At 43.6% G+C, this 18,935-nt stretch overlaps 1 protein-coding gene across 3 annotated transcripts; it reads left to right on the top strand.

The window, feature by feature from the left end:
- The first annotated feature begins 496 nt into the window (after positions 1-496).
- ncoa4 (nuclear receptor coactivator 4) lies at positions 497-12,973 on the top strand. 3 transcript variants are annotated; one of them, XM_056395812.1, is made up of 11 exons: positions 497-656; positions 6,628-6,757; positions 8,249-8,389; positions 8,752-8,843; positions 9,619-9,727; positions 9,833-9,913; positions 10,006-10,128; positions 10,243-10,998; positions 11,293-11,616; positions 11,735-11,827; positions 12,006-12,973. In XM_056395812.1, the coding sequence occupies exons 1-11, from the start codon at positions 619-621 to the stop codon at positions 12,009-12,011; spliced, it is 1,893 nt and encodes a 630-aa protein (XP_056251787.1). In that variant the 5' UTR covers positions 497-618; the 3' UTR covers positions 12,012-12,973. The 3 variants fall into 3 exon arrangements, with proteins under 3 accessions (XP_056251787.1, XP_056251789.1, XP_056251788.1); XM_056395814.1 differs by lacking the exon at positions 497-656 and adding an exon at positions 1,703-1,842; XM_056395813.1 differs by lacking the exon at positions 497-656 and adding an exon at positions 1,710-1,879.
- Positions 12,974-18,935: the final 5,962 nt, after the last annotated feature.

Raw genomic sequence — 18,935 nt, forward strand, 5'->3', positions numbered from 1 at the left:
TCTTTTTGTTTTTTTAATGCTGTGGGGGATGAGCCTGCAGATACAGTGTTACCGCTGTATCTGTTAGTTCCTACAGTATAAGGAAACACCTAAAAATTGATCATCTGCCTTAGTGTTTTTGTGGAGTTCAATTAAACTGTTGAGTATGGTGGTAGATTTGTCTCAATATTATTTGTGTGAACAAAATGACAATCAGTGTGTAAATGTGTAATCTGTATCCACAAATACAAAAAAAGTATATATAAACTCACAAAAATATCTTGCCAACATAAAACGGATCTGCAAATACACAAAATCCAAAAACTTCAGCTGCAAGTAAAGGAACGTTCAAAATTATATATATATAAATAATAAATATTTTGTATAAAATGTATTGGGTTATTTTCAATAGTATGTTCCTGCAGCCGATGACCAGCAGGGGGCAGGCTCGCACTGAATAACGAGACGTTGCTTCAGTTCTCGCGATACTTCCCCGCCTCGTTTGTGTGGTTCTTTCCATGTTTTGTTTTTTTTCCTTGACGTGATCGTGACATTGGGTTCCGGCCGGTGGAAACAAAACCGGCACAAAACGGAGGTTTTTCTCAGTTCAACGTGTCGCAGATCTCACCTGGATTATTAATGACATCGAAGTCGAGAGTCCACAGCAGAGGCACGCGGTGAGTTTAACCGGCTGCGGCTCAGAAAAAAAACGGCTCCGGTGACGCCGCTAATGTCGGAGCTAGTTTAGTTAGCTAGTTAGTTAGCCGCTAACTCTGACCGCTACAGAACCAGAACCTCCCCAGCTTTAGGAAGCCATGCTGTTTCATTTGACTTCATAGAGTCAAGATGTCACCGTGTTTAGTTGTTGTTAAGTTTTAATAACGTCCCTGTCGACTGCTAAAGTCCATGATGTAGCATCGCTGAGCTAACCTAGCTAAACATACGGCGTGACCTCCAGCTGGTGACAAAACATTTCGTGATAAACTAGATTTTCTGTCATCAAAACGGTTTTAATCTTCCTGTTCCGGTACTTATTCAGTTTTTGTCTCAGGTTTAACACGATACACACATTCTCGTTACGTGGGAGTCCGAAACCAAACTCCCTCTAAAATCTTCACATTTGCATCCCCTGCTGATCGGGGAGGTTTTGCTTGGTGTAACAGCAGTTTTTTAAAATTATTTTATTAATAACTTGGATCCACTCTGTATTTCGGCACTCTGTAAAAAGATGTCACCTTTACTGTCTGATTCCTCATCTCTGTCGCTTTCCACCACGACTCACAGCTGATAAGTGACCCCGAGTCAGAGACCTTGGTAAGGGACATGCACTTTGGCTGTAAAAGTTTAATAAATAAAGTGGTTCCTGGTGGATAATGTGTATGCCGAATTTACTGGGGGAACCTTTCAGACTTAGGGAAAGTGTGCAGTTGTTCTTCCAGCTGTGCACCCTGTCGGAAAAACCTGACAAAAATAAACGTGTATAGTTTTTGTATGGAGTTTTGCGAGCTGAAACTGAGACAGCTGCATGTCACGTTCACTCTGGGTTAATGTGCAGCAGAGTTATCAGCTATATACACCGGGCTCTGTCATATCTTAGCTAATCGCTAACATATGTAATATGGGCGTTAATGTTAGGCTTGAATATACTTGAAGAGTTCACGCTGTTATCCGCCCCCCCCCCCAGCTGGGCCCTCCCCCCGGTGAGAGTACGTGCGGGCCGACAGGCAGTGATGGCGGACAGGCGGAGCATGGTTTCCTCATTCCTCTGAACTCTGACCGCGACTGAAGAAAACCAAACAAAGACCGGTTATATATCGGTGTCCGCCGCAGAAACCGGATCCGACACAAGCGTCTGTTTTCACGGTCTGTGCCAGGTGATTTTTTTTACCAGCAACATGAGGTACGGTACCGGAGGATTTACCGACTTTATTCGCCGGGTTAGCTGCCGGGTTAGCTTCCACATGGCTCTGTTGTTGGAGTTATTGATTGTATAAGATGCAGATAAGATAGAAAATGAACCTGCTGCAGTGCTGTTATTGGGAAACTCTGCTGTGAGACAGAAAATAATGTGATTTTCGTCTTTCAAACTGAAGTTTAAAATAAAATAAAGCTTATAATTATCTGAGCTAGTGTTTACTTAGGTATTAGTAGAAACACTGAGCTCAAAATACTCTGATACAAGTAAAGATCCGGTGTTATCAGCAAACTGTGCTGTGACAGTGTACAGTATGTTATCATGTGTTATCATTAGGGATGCAGTACTGTGTAAGTAGTACTGTACTGTTGAAGCTGGTGGAGGTGATTTTAACTGCTATATTTACTGTTAATTAGTTTAATCTATAACACTGCTTCATGTTTATGAAATAATTACAGGTTTGGTAACTCCAGCTGTCAGATAAAATATAAGTGTATAAAGTAGCAGAAAATAGAAGTACTAAAAGTAAAGTGTACTTGGGTACAGCACTGGAGTAAATGTACTCGGTTACTTTGTCACTGTTAATACTCAGATAAAAAACTTCTGGGAATTTGCTTTGGGTGTTTTTACCTTTTGCATGAAGAATATAGAAAATAATCTGAAGATTCACCAGAATCAAAGCTCGTCGTTAGTCACAGGTTTAATCTGTAAAAGTATTCTGAGCGATTTTCATTTTTCCAGGCGTCTGTGTCGTTGTTCTTGTGTTTTGGCTTTAACGAGGCGTCTGCAGGTTTTCATGTCTTTAAAACATTGAGCTCTGTTTCTTCAAGGAATTAGAAATTCTTAAATAACTTTTACAAAGGGCTCAAACATTTTTACAGATCACATTAATTGATAAATGACATTACTATGAATAATTATGATACACAGCTGGAAAGTACGGACATAGATGTGATGTTTTTGCAAATAAAATAATGTACTTGATGAATAATTTTAGATGTTAATGTTCCTGCTGAGTTTCTGTTATTCACAGTGTGACAGTGGAAAAAGTTCAAGTTCCTTCTCTGCTTGACAAGCCTTCAGTTTAATCTGCTCACTGTTGTAAACACAGCGTGGAGGTCAAAGGTCAGCCTGTTGTTTTCCCTCAGAGAAAGTGAAGCGTGGTTCTTATCAGCGGCTCGTTTAGTTGCCGACCGACTCTGTTCACAGCTGATACTGAAACACCACCGCACCCTCAGCCCTCCTCCCCACTGACCAACCACCGCCAAGACACATTATTCAATGTGTTTGATCAGTTTCATATCAGTGTAGTTTCCATAGCAACAGATCGACAAATGTATGTTAATGACAACAGCTGGATGATAAATAAGAAGGAAATGAGATATATAAAAGTACTTCAAAACATCTGAAAGTAATTGCTCCATACTCCCTAGACAGTACAACCACAGTGGAGTACTAGATGTAGTAGTAGTCTAGAAGTACCTCACTGCTTCTGTCTGGAAGTATTTAACTGTGTTGGAAGTACCCAATGGTATCTGTAAGTACTTCACTCTGTCAGGAAGTACTCTACAGTATCTGGGAGTACTTCACTTGTCAAGAAGTACTCTACAGTGTCTGGAAGTACTTCAGTTGTCTGGAAGTACTCCATGGTATCTGGAAGTACTTCACTGTGTGTGGAAGTACTCCACGGTATCTGGAAGTACTTCACTTGTCAAGAAGTACTCCATGGTATCTGGAAGTACTTCACTGTGTGTGGAAGTACTCCACGGTATCTGGAAGTACTTCACTTGTCAAGAAGTACTCCATGGTATCTGGAAGTACTTCACTGTGTGTGGAAGTACTCCACGGTATCAGAAAGTACTTCATTGTGTCCAGAAGTACTCCACAGTATCAGAAAGTACTCCACTGTGTGTGGAAGTACTCCATGGTATCTGGAAGTACTTCACTTCAGGAAGTACTCCATGGTATCTGGAAGTACTTCACTTTTCTGGAAGTACTCCATGGTATCTGGAAGTACTTCACTGTCTGTGGAGGTACTCCAAGGTATCTGGAAGTACTTCACTTCAGGAAGTACTCCACGGTGTCTGGAAGTACTTCACTTCAGGAAGTACTCCATGGTATCTGGAAGTACTTCACTGTCTGTGGAAGTACTCCAAGGTGTCTGGAAGTACTTCACTTCAAGAAGTACTCCATGGTATCTGGAAGTACTTCACTGTCTGTGGAAGTACTCCAAGATATCTGGAAGTACTTCACTGTCTGTGGAAGTACTCAAAGATATCTGGAAGTACTTCACTTCAAGAAGTACTCCATGGTATCTGGAAGTACTTCACTGTCTGTGGAAGTACTCCAAGATATCTGGAAGTACTTCACTGTGTGTGGAAGTACTCCACGATATCTGGAAGTACTTCACTTGTCAGGAAGTATTCCATGGTACCTGGAAGTACTTCACTGTCTGTGGAAGTACTCCACGGTGTCTGGAAGTACTTCACTTCAGGAAGTACTCCATGGTATCTGGAAGTACTTCACTGTCTGTGGAAGTACTCCAAGGTGTCTGGAAGTACTTCACTTCAAGAAGTACTCCATGGTATCTGGAAGTACTTCACTGTCTGTGGAAGTACTCCAAGATATCTGGAAGTACTTCACTGTCTGTGGAAGTACTCAAAGATATCTGGAAGTACTTCACTTCAAGAAGTACTCCATGGTATCTGGAAGTACTTCACTGTCTGTGGAAGTACTCCAAGATATCTGGAAGTACTTCACTGTGTGTGGAAGTACTCCACGATATCTGGAAGTACTTCACTTGTCAGGAAGTATTCCATGGTACCTGGAAGTACTTCACTGTCTGTGGAAGTACTCCATGGTATCTGGAATTACTTCACTTGTCTGGAAGTACTCCATGGTATCTGGAAGTAGTTCACTTGTCTGGAAGTACTCCATGGTATCTGGAGGTACTTCACTGTCTGTGGAAGTACTCCAAGGTATCTGGAAGTACTTCACTTCAGGAAGTACTCAACGGTGTCTGGAAGTACTTCACTTCAGGAAGTACTCCATGGTATCTGGAAGTACTTCACTTCAAGAAGTACTCCATGGTACCTGGAAGTACTTCAGTTGTGTGGAAGTACTCCACGATATCAGAAAGTACCTCACTGTGTTGGAAGTACACAGTATCTGGAAGTACTTCACTGTGTCTTTACAGACACTTGGAGTACTTCCTCATCATGTCTGAAAACACATCACTGTCTTTGAAGTACTTTGTCACCAAGTACTCCACCACACCTGGAGGTACTCCACCATGTATCTCTGGAAGTACCCCACCGTGTTTGTAAGTACTTTCCAGTGTCTGTGTAGTACTCCATTATGTTTCTATTGTACTTCATGATGTCTGACAGTACATTGTGCAGTACTGAACCAGTGTCTCTGGACGTTGTCAGATGTTTCTATATTAGTGAGGACCGTTGACCAACCGTGTCTGAAAATAGTTTAGTGGTTTAACTGGTTTAATCCCAGTGGATCCTGGTGACCACCCCGTCCTCCGACCAGTCACAGAGCACAAAGCAGCTGTGTTTACAAACATCGTGAGTGTCAGCTGAGACTGATCTGTGGTCAGCTGGATCAGTCGCAGTGTGAGGACAGAAAAACCTGAACACAACAGGCGCTGAAGTTTCAGTCCCGCAGGATTCAGCCTGTGATCACGTGACCTCACAGTGACATCATCAGTTTTCATTCGCCCTAAAAACATCATGTGACGTCTGTTCTCAGGTCGTCAGTCCTGTTCTCCTGAAGGCGTTTCCACGGGAACGCCTTCGGGTGAATTCCTACAAATTTGGTACAAACATTCACCTGGAGTCAAGGGTGAACTGATTAAAATTTGGAGGTCAAAGGTCAAAGATGAAGGTCGCTGTGACCTCACTAAACATGTTTTTTGGCCATAACTTAAGAATTAATTTGATAATTATGACACAATTTATGTTTAACAGGATAAAACAATGAAGTGACATTTTATATTCAAAAAGGTCAAATGTCAACATCGCTGTGACATCACAATGTTCTCCAAAAACACTTTCCGGCCATCATTCAACACTGTAGCTCAGGGTGGAGATATTGTGATATACATATATGTGGAGGCATAATACAAAAGATAGACTCTTAATGCAGAAAGTAACGTGCGAGCCAGTAACGGGAAACAAATCAGGTGATGCTGTAAATAATATTTATGTTGACTAAAATAAAGTGAAGAGCAGAAGTGAAGGAGGAGGATAGAGTGCAGTGTTAGCCAAGAAAACAGAAGAGAAAGTAGAAACTTTCTCCTCGTGTTTCCCCCTTTTTGTTTCACCATCAGTGTTGAAAACAGAAATTACAACATGAAGCATTCAGGCGAGAGAACTGAGAGGAAGCTTTTAACTCTAAACTCCGGAGGGGATTTGGACACAGAGGTTGTTTTGTGTTGAGCTGAAGTTTTGGTAAAATCCCCTCAAACACCACATTTATTTACAGAAGCACTGAGTTTCCGCCTCATGCTGCTGTTTCACTGATCCAATCACAGGATCAATTTTACTAAATTAAAACAAACTAAAACAGTAATTGGTAAATTTAGCAGAAAAATGTCACATGACCTTCAGGAGGAATCTGGTCTTTGAGTCTCCTTTAGGTCTGTGTCTCAGTTTGAGTCCAGATCCAGTTTGACCTCTTTTATTTTGACACTGTGTCCTTTCTGTTTCCTGTTTCCTGTCCAGGATGCCGTCGGTGGAGGCGGCAGCAGCAGCGAGCGGGCTGAAGCAGTGCCGGCAGGCCCAGGGTCAGCTGGAGGATGCCATCAATGGTGTGACGAAGGCCGAGCAGCAGCTGAGAGAAAACGCCCGAGAGGTGAGCACCTTAATCATCCTCATCATCCTCATCAATGTCTCACTGTCTGTAATCAAATGTGTAAACCTGCTGATCAGAGTTGGATGAAGCGTGCGGAGATGCTGTGTTTTTAAACTCCAGCTGCTGCTGTCGTCACATGTCGTTTTACTTGTTGGAGAAGAAAATGAAAATGGAAAAAGCTGCAGTAAAAAGAGAAATTAACGAGAGTGAGCGGCCAATAGGAAACTGTATCTGCCTCTGTACCTTCCTGTGCTGCTGAATCAGCTGCTGATAAGAGCCTGTAAACACAGGTGATGGTCTCAGGTTCAGGAGCTGAACCAGCTGACTCTCTGTTCACGTCACGTGTCGGTAAATCTGAACTGACTCTCATCAAGTTCAACTTTCATCATTTATTGGCGAATAAAGTTTTAAATAAAGCTTCAGTTCAGGTCTGTGATCAGCTGACATCCCTCACCATTACCGTTAATGAAGCTAATTAATGCCGACAACCTGTAGCTAATCTGCTAGCTCATTGAAACCGGGTCGCAGCGTTAGAACTGGGTGACGTCAATAGCTGAAGCTGCTGCTGGTTCTGGTTCAGTCTGATCCTCCATCAGTCAGACATTCATCAGCCTCCCCTCATCACTGCTGACTCACGCTGTGTGTGTGTGTGTGTGTGTGGTCACAGAAACACCTACATAAGTCCTCACATTGTTCTGTCCTCCACCTGCGGTTGCCATGGTAATCCAGGCTCCATTACCCATTGACAGGTCGGATCATGTTGTGTGTGTGTGTGATAAAGAAACGTGACCGGAGGTGGAGCTGGTAGAGTCAGCACATTAAAGACTGCGTAGAGAGAGACAGCAGGGTGTGGTAGAGTCAGAATATAAAAGAGTGGAGGAGAGAGAGACCAGCTCATATCACTGATGGACTGAGAACTGCTTCAGTTACTGGACTCTGGACTCTGCTGTGATCTGGTTTGTGCGGTGTTGTGGACTCTGCTGTGATCTGGATCGGTGCGGTGTTGTGGACTCTGCTGTGATCTGGTTCAGGCGGTGTTGTGGACTCTGCTGTGATCTGTTTCAGTGCGGTGTTGTGGACTCTGTGATCTGGTTCAGTTCAGTGTTGTTGAGCTCACAGGTAAATGAAACCTCACACTGTCATTTTTAAAAACAAAGACCTTGTTGTCTGTGATGTCGCGGTGTGAGCTGATTGTTCAGCACTGTGTCATGTGACTGCAGCTGCAGCTAACACTTATTTTCTTCACTGATTAATCTGCTGAGTGTGTGATAGTAGAACACGGAGGTTAGCAGTTAAGAGACTTTGGTCAGCAACTGAAGAGCTACGATCAGCAGTGAAGTTCCTCTGATGATCCCGTGTCTGTTTTTGTTCCTGTTTTTGTTCTTTATTATTTTCTCAAGTCATTGTTTTGTTATAGAACCTCTCTAGGAATTCCTCAGCTCAGCCTTATTATTACCTGTCTCACCTGTGTCTCTCACCTGTGTGTCTCAGGTGCGTTCGGAGCTGCAGAGCTGTGTGAGTCGTCAGCAGGAGGCGCTGCGCTGCAGAGAGGTTTGGCTGCTGGGTCAGATCGAGCTGCTGGAACAACTCAAGGCTGAAACTCTGCAGCAGCAGCTGCACCAACTGCACTGGGTAATTGAACAATCATAATCATTACAATAATATTAATTATCACACATTTTATTTGAATGTCTTCAAGATATCCAAAGAAACTTAACACGACAAGTTCAGTCAGAGATCCCAGAGAAAACTGGCTTCAGCTCATCATAACCAGAGCCAGCACAAGAACGTGAAACATTTAGAACATGTGGTAATAGGAACACAAAGAGTGGAGCAAGAACATGCTCTAAATAAAACACTGTAAAACTGGAGAAATCATGACTGAAATACGTCTTTGATCCTCAGTGATACGGACACATTTCAGTCTGTCAGAAGAAGTCCTGAGTTCTGGTTCCTCTTCATGTCTCTGGTCCTGACTCTCTGCTCTGTTTCAGCTCCGGGGTCAGTTTGACATCATCGCTCATCAGCTGCAGAACTCCAACAGCAGTAACGACCTGAACAACCAGCTGACCAGCTGCATGGAGAAGTAAATACACACACACACACACACACACACACACACACACACATACACACACACACACACACACACACACATTCCTTCTGTTCTACACTGAACCACAGCAGTGAATCCATGAACCTCCCTCAGACAGCAACACCAAACACAAAGGATGAGGGAGGATTCACTAAATGACTGTTTCTCTGTTCTTAATTACAGTCCTCACACACTCATCTGTAAATGTTCATCTTGTTGTTTTCATCAGTCTGGAGTTAAAGTCTGTCGTCTGCAGAGACTCTGTTCAGACACGTCCAGACACTAAAACAAGAGTTGTACCCTGTGTGGGTGAAAGCTGCAGGATACAGACCTAGACCTGGTTATCATAGAACATAATGTTATATATATATTATATTAATAATAACACCAAAATAGCTGCAGATTCCACTTCCTGATGATGTCATTATCTCTGACGTCCCTTCAGAATGAAGCTCCAGAAATCTAATTAGACACCAGAGAAAAGAAGCTGTTTCCTTCAGTATCACAGTAATTCAGTGATGGTTGTCTGAACATCCATGATGCATTGCAAACAGGAAGTTATCCCAGCTGATTCGGCTGCTCTTAAAGGGACAGTTTGACTGAGTGTGCGCAGATACAGACTAAACATGAGACTGTTCAGTGCAGGTGAGAAAACCAGGTGTTTCTAACTTGATGCAATGGGCTAGTGTAGAGGATGATGATGATGATGAAGGTGTGTGTGTGTGTAACTGATGGGTGTGTTTGTTTTCTCCTCCTGTGTGTGCAGGTTGTCTTCTCTGAGTCTGACACCAGAGGAAACACCTGAGATGAGTTTCCAAGCCGACACTCGCTCTCTGAGACAGGCCATCACCTCATTCGGCAGCATCACTGCACAGGTAAGACACACACACACACACACACACACACACACACACACACACACACAGGTGTTCTGTAGACTGTGATCCTGACTAAGTATTTTCTCTACTTCCTGTTTGCAGCTTGTTGAGGGTATGTCTTCTCAGATCCCCGCCCACCAGAGAGGTCAGCTGCAGACTTGTCCAATCGCAGCCAAGAAACAGGTAACTCCACCCGGCAGGTAGATGAAGTAAAAGTGTGGCTGTGTGTGATTTGGATCAGTCTGATCTGACGTTGTGGATCTGTGTCTCTGCAGAAGACCGAGGTCGCAGCTCTGGGCGACTGGCTGCTGGGAACCCGTCCAACCAGCAGCGCTCCTATTAGTTACCAGTCCAGCAAGAACCCTCAGGATTGGTTGATGTCACACAAGGAGAGCAAGGTGAGAGAGACGTCGTCAGAAGGTTTGAACCCATGAAATAAAGAGTTACTAATAATCAGTTTGAGGCAGAGAATGATAATTGATTACTTAATTACTTCCTGTGCGTCTGTGCAGACTTCCTGTCCCGTCCTGGCCTCGGTGGACTTCCTGCAGGCCTGGGGTCAGCTCAGGGACCTGGAGGCGTGGCTGCTCCGGGACCAAGCCCCCGTCAGCAGGGAGAGGACCAGCAGCAGCTGCAGCTCCTCCTCCTCCTTCTCCATCGAGAAGATCGACGAATCAGAGTTCACCGTCACTCCTGAGGAGGAGGAGGAGGAAGGGGGGGAGGAGGAGCTGAACGACTGGCTCATCACCCCACCCACTGTAGCCATGGAGGCCATTTCAGACGCCGAGCGGTGGCGGCAGGTGTTGAAGCCCTTCGAGGACGGCTGGGCGTGCACTGATTGGCTGGCGGGGTCAAGCCCCCCGGCCGGCGACTGCTCCTCCTGCTGTCAGACCACCAAAGCCTTGGAGATCGAGAACCTGGGCCAGCTCAAGTGCCTGAAGACCCCGCCTGCCACCAGCCCCGCCTCAAGCCCCACCACCCCGGCGCCCCCTGCGGTCGCCCCGGTGACGGCCCTGGAGGCGTGGCTGCAGCAGGCGGTTCCGGTGCAGCAGACCTGCAGGGCCAACGAGCTTTGCTCCGCCTACTCGGAGTGCGTCTGTGAGGAGAACTGTGGGAAAGAAGCTCTGAACGTCTGGCTGCTGCAGCAGGACGGGCGAGACAAGAACGGAGTCCCCGTGGTCAAGAACGCCCCCACAACCGAAAAAAACACCCCCACACCCTTGAAAACAGCCCCACCCACCCTGCACCACAGAGAGCAGGAGCAGAAGGTAACGACGGTATTAATGTTAATTGAGAACATATGAGAAAAATAAGCAATGTTAATTCTGTTCTTCATTTGTCTGTTTTTTTCTCACTGATAAGAGAACTATTAAAACACCCAATCGATAAGTGGTATTGATAGATTATCGTTAAAGTCTTACCGATACCCATCCCACATGTGACACGCTGGTGTAGAAAACAACCTCAACATCAAAAAGCTCTTCCTGCCTGTAAAGTTCGATTGATTCAGACTGAACAGATCCACATGACTGTAGAGTGACTGTGGACTCTTCTCTCCTCAGGTTCAAGCTATCCTGGAGGCCTGGCTCCACCCCACCAAGACCTCCTCCTCCTCCTCTTCCTCCTCCTCCTCCTCCTGCAGGACTCCTCTGAAGGCTCTCACCTCCTCTCTCTCCGGCTGGGTGGCTCCTGAGACGGAGAAGGCCAGCAGGGAGGACCACAGCTCTGACTTCAAGCCCTCCTCCTCCCTGTTCCAGTGCCCTCTGGATCCAGAGCTCTGGGTCCTCCCAGGAAAGACTCAGACTCCTGCTCCGGGGTCAGGAGGTCAGCCCCACCCCGCCGAGGAGGAAGACAAGTGGCTGCTGAAGAAGAGGAGTCAGGCTCAGGTAACAGGACCAGACTAGTTGTCATGGCAACGGAAAAATTCACTGAGGGATTTGGATCTGTTGGGTCTGAGCTTCAGGCTCCACAGTTTAGACCGTTCTGACTGTTCTTTGTTCTCAGGAGCGTCTGGCGTTACCTACAGTCTGTGACCTGTTCTCCTGTATGAAGGTGGGCGGGGACAAAGAAAAATGGCTGCACAAAGCTCCTGTACAGGTGAGTTAAAAATACAGAGCGGTGTATCAGACACACATGATCCCACCTGTACACACCTGTACAGGCACAGCTCTCAGTATAATGCTCTCTGGTCATAGCGCACAGGTGTCTGAGCAGCTGAAACTCGACAGGTGAGAACAGGTTTTTCTCATCCTTCATGTCTCTGCTTTCCCTCCAGATGTGACGACGACGATGACGATGTTTCTTCTTCTCACTTGATCGCTGATCAGCGCACACGACAATAACAATCTAACCATCGCCTTCCTCCTGTGACATCACAACGCCGAGCCGCTGCTCTCCTCCGATCAGGATCAGACTGATCAGGACACTAAGATACAAACTGTGGAGATTAAATAACCTTACCTCTGTCGGAGCTTTCAACCACGTCTCACAGTCTTCATCTGGAAGGAAAACAGAACTGATGTGGTTGAAAGCTCAGGAAAAGCTTTTAGAATAAGAATGTGAGTAACGGACTGAGCCTCGTTCACTTCATCCAGAAAATCATGAGCTGATTAATAATTAGTGAAAATAATTATCTGCTGTCCTGCTTAAAGCCCTTTAACTGATTATTATTATTAAGTGATTACTTATAAATCAGTTATTAATTAGTTAATCAAGTCACAAACATCTGTGACAGCTGAGGTTTGTTTTGAGTTTGTCATCAGCTGATCCTGACAGGAGGAGAGGGGCGGGGTTAATGCTAGAATGGGCGGGGTAACTCAGGGGTGGGTGGGATTAAAGCTAAATATACATATATATATATAGTAGCCTTTATTTTAATGGATCTTATTTTAACAGCTGTTTTTAAGAGACTTTTATTCCTTTTCTTTCGTTCTCCTGTGAACCTGCTGGAACCTCAGAGTTCCACCTCCTGTCTGCTCAGACTGCCGGCCGCCGTCTGAGCTTCAGTTTAAATGTGATTTTAGTCTCCATGACGATGCCTGTTCTCTCTATGTGACGCGGCATCGTTAACAGCCTGAATCAGAAAATGTACAGGATCAAAGAGAAAGAACTTCCTTTCCCAGAATGCCTTGTGTGGAGGCGGCCTGCAGTCTGTGAGCAGACGGGTGTCATGACTCTGTTGTCAGCAGCGATTGGTGCTTTTTATTGAAGCTCTGCTGTGGTCTTTGGGGGGGGGGGGGGGGGGGGGTGGCTTCTGTGATGTCATCAGTTCTCTGCTGTGGTCTGTGATTCCCTACAGTAATAAAACATAATGACATCATGTCGGTGTCTGTGACATCACTCTGATCTTTCACTGCAGTAAAGTAGAAATACTCTGCGTCCATTCGTGTGTTCATCATTTTAGGAGGAGCTCATCAGTTATTGATTATATTGAGTACCAATGATCAGAATCTGTAACGTAAGAGCAGCTGGAAACTCTGCTCTTTTTACTCTTTAATGACACAGGAAGAAACAGGTTGTTGACTCCACCCCCTCTACCTGCCGCAGTGTTGACAGCAACACTTTGACAGGTCTGAAAATTCCAGTTTATTTCAGAAAACCTCTTTGGAAGTTTCCTGGAAAGAATCATATAATTTGGTAAATTACAGAGGGATCAATGCTAAGCTAACACAACGCTAATCCTGAACCCTGAACTCTCCCTGAGAACAGCTGATCAGAGTCGGTTCATTCTGATTGAGGTTCGTGCTTTGAATGAAAAGAAAAGGCAGTCGTCGTCAGTGGAGCTCCTGGGTAACGAGTCACCACGGCAACGGGTAAATAATGAGAAGAGCCCTCGTCTCACTCCACTAAACCACAGCACTCAGCAATTTGATCTTGAAATGTTTAAATGTTTATTCAGCTGTGACCTGATGGGACAAAGTTGTGCTGCAGCAGATGAAGAAACGGATCAAACAGAGAAGACATTTGATTAATGATTAAATTATTGTAACCTCACAGTCTGAACCAGGAATAAAGAGTTTGGTGTTTTCCAGTTGAAAAAGCCTCCCGGTTAAAACTTCAGACGTTTTTTCTTCTTAATTAACATTTGAAATTCTCACCCAACAGCATTAATGACCATATTTCAACATTATTTAGTAGAACAGTTGAAATTAATAGTATATTAATGATAATGATTCAGTGTTAAAATTTTATTTTTAAACTACATTTAGTCCAGAGGATGGAGTCATGTGAAGGTCAATAATAAACTTAACGCAACTAATTGGATTATCATAACTTTGCTACAGTTTAACACTCAAGAGACAAAGACATTAGACTGAAAATCAGCTGCTTCCTGTCAGGTGAGCCTTTACCTGAACACAGTAATTGTACAGCTGGTTCTCGTCAGCTGATGTTATACTGGAATCAAACAGGAAGTAGATTCTGGTTTCTGGTGAAGGAAATAAATAAGTTTCCATTACACTGAAGGGGAATTTATTCTGAAGTTTCCAGACCAGAAGAGGAGCAGGAAGTTTATTGTCTCTGAAGTCAGGCGTCCATTGTAACATGACGGTAACAAAAACCAGCTGCAGATTTTTCTTTTGTTTCTTTTTCTGTGAAATTTTCCAGGTGAGTCACACCTGTAACCTGCTGCTACCTGAGGCTGAGGAGAGTCTCACTAACAACACATCCACTGTGACGCACATACACTTAATATTGGAGCATAAATGTGTTTAAATCAACCAAAAGTCAAGCTCTGAGAAAAACCTTCAGCTCGGTAAAACCTGGATCATGTTAGAGTGATACAGAGACATGAACCATATCCTGGATAAACCAGGACCAGGACCAGAGACGCTAGTCTTCATATATGTTGTTGATGACTCTTCACATTATTATAAAATATGATCATCCTATCCAGACATAAACCAGTTTAACCACAAGTGAAACCACTAATGCCAGTAACACTGACACCTCCACATTCTTACTGACTGTTTCAGTTTCTTCTTTTCTGCTTCATTTGTTTTTTACTTTCAGGCACATTAAATTAATTAACAAGTTAAAATGGACTGAACACACACACATTGATAACATGCTGATAAACTTCCTGTTTACTGCAGCTGACGAGGTCACACCCACCACCAGGAGGACACTGATAGACAGAGTTATGACATCACTGTGACCTCACTCACCACACCCCCAGCCCCAGAGGCCAGTTACCACAGTAACTGAGAACATTTACTTTACACTAACCGTCAAACAGCTGCAGCTACTTTTCACATTAAGATGTGAAGGGGTCCACCAGGACCAGGACCAGGACCCTGAGGGGTCAGGGGACCTGTATGAAGGTCCTGATCTGGATCAGCAAGTTCATATAGATCATCTGCAACCGAATTCAATTAATGTTTATTTTGAAGTGTTTCTTCATATTTCAGTTGCACAGAAACCACCTCAAAGACACAAAACCACAGGAAAGAGACTCAAAACCACCACAAAGACACAAACCACCACAGACAGACAGGAAATGACCAAAGGAAATGAAAGTGGAGCTGCTGATCTTCTGTGTTTCTATCATCGCAGTAATGAAAGATAGACGACTGAGGTTCAACTGAGTTCTGAAGAAAACACAGACCTGGGATCAGAGTCCAGTTTTTCTTCCTGTTAAAACAACCTGTTGTTTTGACCTGATGAGGTGTTTACCTACAGCTGTCAATCAAACAGGTCCGGGTAAGTCTGAAGGTCAAAGATCTTCAACACAGAGCGATGATCCACACGTGGCCAACAGCCTGTTACTGAGAATCATTAACTGACCTCAGGACAGTTTACACCGGGATCATTCACACTGAGCTGAAGGTGAAAGAGCTGAACTCTGTCCACATATCAGTTTATTATCCACAGGAGTCACAATTGTGTTTCTATAACAACCAAGTCTCCATCGAGTCTAAAGTCTCAGGTTAGTCCTCATCAACGAAGACAAGTCACAATTAAATTCTTGAGTCAGTCGAGGTGAGTCATGGTCAAGTCCCAATTCTCAAGTCCAAGTCTCAGGTTAGTCCAAGTCTCAGGTGAGTTTAGTTCACTTCAATAAAGACAGGTTACAAGTAAAGTCTTGAGTCAGTAGAAGTCGAGTCTCAAGTCAAGTCTCTGTTTGGTCAAGAGTCCAAGTCTCAGGTTAGTTAAGTCCATGTCAATAAAGACAAGTCATAAGTAAAGTTTTAAGTCAGTCAAGACGAGTCCAGATCAGGTCTCAGGTTTGGTCGATAGTCTAAGTCTTAATCTAGTTAGATGAGAAGTCTAAATTTAGTCCTGGGTCGAGACGGGTCGAGGGTCAAGTCCTGAGCACAAGTCAATGAAGACACGTCAGCCGAGACCAGTTACAAGTCAAGTCTCAGGTCCACACTCTGCCCAGGTCTCAGGTACTCTGAGGATCGATTGATGAGCTGATCAATATTTTATTAATCAGAAACAGCTTCATCCTCTGCTGTCAGATTCTCTGTTTGTCTGTTTTCTGTCACAGTACCTGAAGACATCACCTGTTCACCTGTTTACCTGCTGAGTACATTTGATCACCCCAGTCAGATTTGTGGAAATATTCCTTCAGGTGAAGTTCAGCTCAGCTCTGTTGTGACCTTCGACCTCCAACCGGCCCAGACTCAGGTGAGTTAACACAGCTGTGTTTGTGCGTGTCCTTCAGTGTCATCGGGACAACACAGCGCTGAGGATCAGTGGACACAGCTGTGTTTGAACAGAGAGGAGGACACCTGACACGTGTGTGCACATGGACTTTTATTTTGGATTTGAACTCTTGTTTCTATCCTGTTTTTTATTTCCAGTCTGAGTTTATTGATGTTTAAAGTTTTATGGATTTGTTTCTTATATCATTTTGAACCTTTGATCAGCTGTTTGTTTTGTGTTTATGACCAGAACTAGGTCAAATATTACATAAGCTTTTTATTTATGTATTTTTTTTATTAATTTGATTATTTTTACCTTCTCATTTTCACCTGTAACACCAGTGTGTGTGTGTGTGTGTGTGTGTGTGTGTGTGTGTGTGTGTGTGTGTGTTGGGTTTTCAATCTGAGCAGCTCAGTTCTTCCAGTCAAACAAACTGAGACTTTGCTAAGTTTCATTCAGACTTCATTTCCCAGCATTCATTGCAAGCTGTCGTCACTGTGGAAACAAACAGTGAAGACAGAGCTCCACCTGCTGCTCACTCAGACTCACTACAACTGATCTCTGACTGACACCCAACTGTGTTCAGGTGTTACTGATACCTGGACCTGGACCTGGACCTGGACCTGGACCTGGACCTGGACCTGGACTTGGACCTGGACCTGGACTTGGACCTGGACCTGGACCTGGACCTGGACCTGGACCTGGACCTGGACCTGGCTGACCACACACATTCACACTACCGAGTATGTTTACATTCACACTGGTGTCCTGCTTATGATCTGGATCTGGTTCCTGGAGGACAAAACCAGGATACTGTGAACACCTGAGTCACTTAAAGCAAAGTGCTGATGGATTGATTATTGATGGCTTTATGATTGATAGATTTAATTAAAATTTTGCCTTTAATTTCCTCTGCTTTCATTGTCTTGTTCTGTCTTTACTGCATCTTTTCTTTTATGACACTAATTGTTGGTGACTCAGCTACTCTGTTCGCGGCAAATGTGAGTTCTGCACATCTCACTGGCCAAGTGTTTCGACTGTACCATTTTCGAAATAATGGGGGGGGGGCTTGTACCCTTTGACCCCCCCTCCCTGACAGCGTGTTCATCAGTTTAATGTTGCAGCTGATGAAGATGGAGCGGATTTAAATGACTAAATAAATGAGTATCACCTTATTTTAACCTTATTTTAACCTTTAATACATCATAATTACATCATAATTTGTTGATGTATTATATTTTTATTTATTGATATGAATCTGCAAAGTGACTAGAGTTAGATAAATGTGGTGAAGTATGATAGAAAGTAGCATAAAATGGAAATACTCTAGTTAAGTACAAGTAGCTCATTATTATCGTGTCAAACTTTCTGATCTCAGGGTCAAGAACAATCTTCCATGTTCAAATGGACAATTTTCCTCAGCCATAAGTGACGCAGCGGAGGGCGGGAACGTCGGGTAGTGCAGTAACTCAAGTAAAGAAAGTTGACATTTTAGTTGACACAGTAAATGTCTTCATGACTCTGAACTGATTATTAGGCCAACAGAAGAACATTTACTCTAATGATATTACATTTCTTTAAAGAATAGCATCATAGGATAAACAACATGGACATGTACTGTAATATAATCAGACAGTATTTTATTTGATCTACTGCGGATCACTCTGTTGCCCCTCGTGTTAATCTATGGATTCTCTGTGATTTCTATCTTTAGGACAGATAATTCAGATTTAACTGTCCTTCAGCACTGGAGTAACACATGCGACATTTAAGCCTTTTATTTAGTCAAAATTACTTTCTATTTAATGAACCGTACGTTTATGAACATTGTGATTATTATTTATTAGTAACTTGAACTTTGTGCACAGCTGCTGGTGGACTTACAGCTGCAGTTTATTGATTGTTGCTGCTGCTTGTGGACTTCGCGCTGGTTTACTCCGTGTCCATGAGAATGTGAGTACTTGTGTTGTGTAAATGTGTCTTAATAAAACAGCATGTTATATGATCTGATTCCATCCTGCATCTAAGTGAAGGGCTGGCGTGAGGAAAATAGCAGGAAATTAATAAACAGCGTTCAGGCTCACCGCCAGAACAGTAATGGCCGTCCAGCACGGGTGGCGTGCTTCAGGCCTGGTTGTGGGTTGTTGGACTCCGAAAACCATGTGGATATCACATCACATGAGCCGGATCTCTGGGCCCAGACCCGGCCGAGTCTTTGCCAGAATACATGAAAATACCAATTATGCTGTGAACAGCAAATGGACTGAATGATTACAATAAACTCAATGGTAAAGAAATGATTCAAAAATGTTTGTTTGAAAGTTGTAAATATTAAGAAGATATTTACTAATGCTTTTCATTTCATTTATTATATTTTTATTTGTTTAATTTGTTTGGTAGATCCGTTCTATATTTGCAAGATATTTTTTGTGAGTTTACAAATGTATGTTTTGTATTTGTGGAAGGTGTTTTATATTTACAGATCACACATTTACTCACATAAATAATATTGAGACAAACTCTACGTCCATACCCGTCCCTCTTTCTCTTCACCTGC

The sequence above is a fragment of the Seriola aureovittata genome, chromosome 14 (assembly GCF_021018895.1).
Source record: "Seriola aureovittata isolate HTS-2021-v1 ecotype China chromosome 14, ASM2101889v1, whole genome shotgun sequence".
Taxonomy (NCBI): Eukaryota; Metazoa; Chordata; class Actinopteri; order Carangiformes; family Carangidae; genus Seriola; species Seriola aureovittata.

Bases quoted from the DNA above. Each gene is read 5' to 3' on its own strand.
- ncoa4 (XM_056395812.1), top strand. From the start codon at position 619: ATGACATCGAAGTCGAGAGTCCACAGCAGAGGCACGCG. The intron at 8,390-8,751 runs GTAATTGAACAA...GCTCTGTTTCAG, and splicing joins AGCTGCACCAACTGCACTGG to CTCCGGGGTCAGTTTGACAT. The intron at 9,914-10,005 runs GTAACTCCACCC...GTGTCTCTGCAG, and splicing joins CAATCGCAGCCAAGAAACAG to AAGACCGAGGTCGCAGCTCT.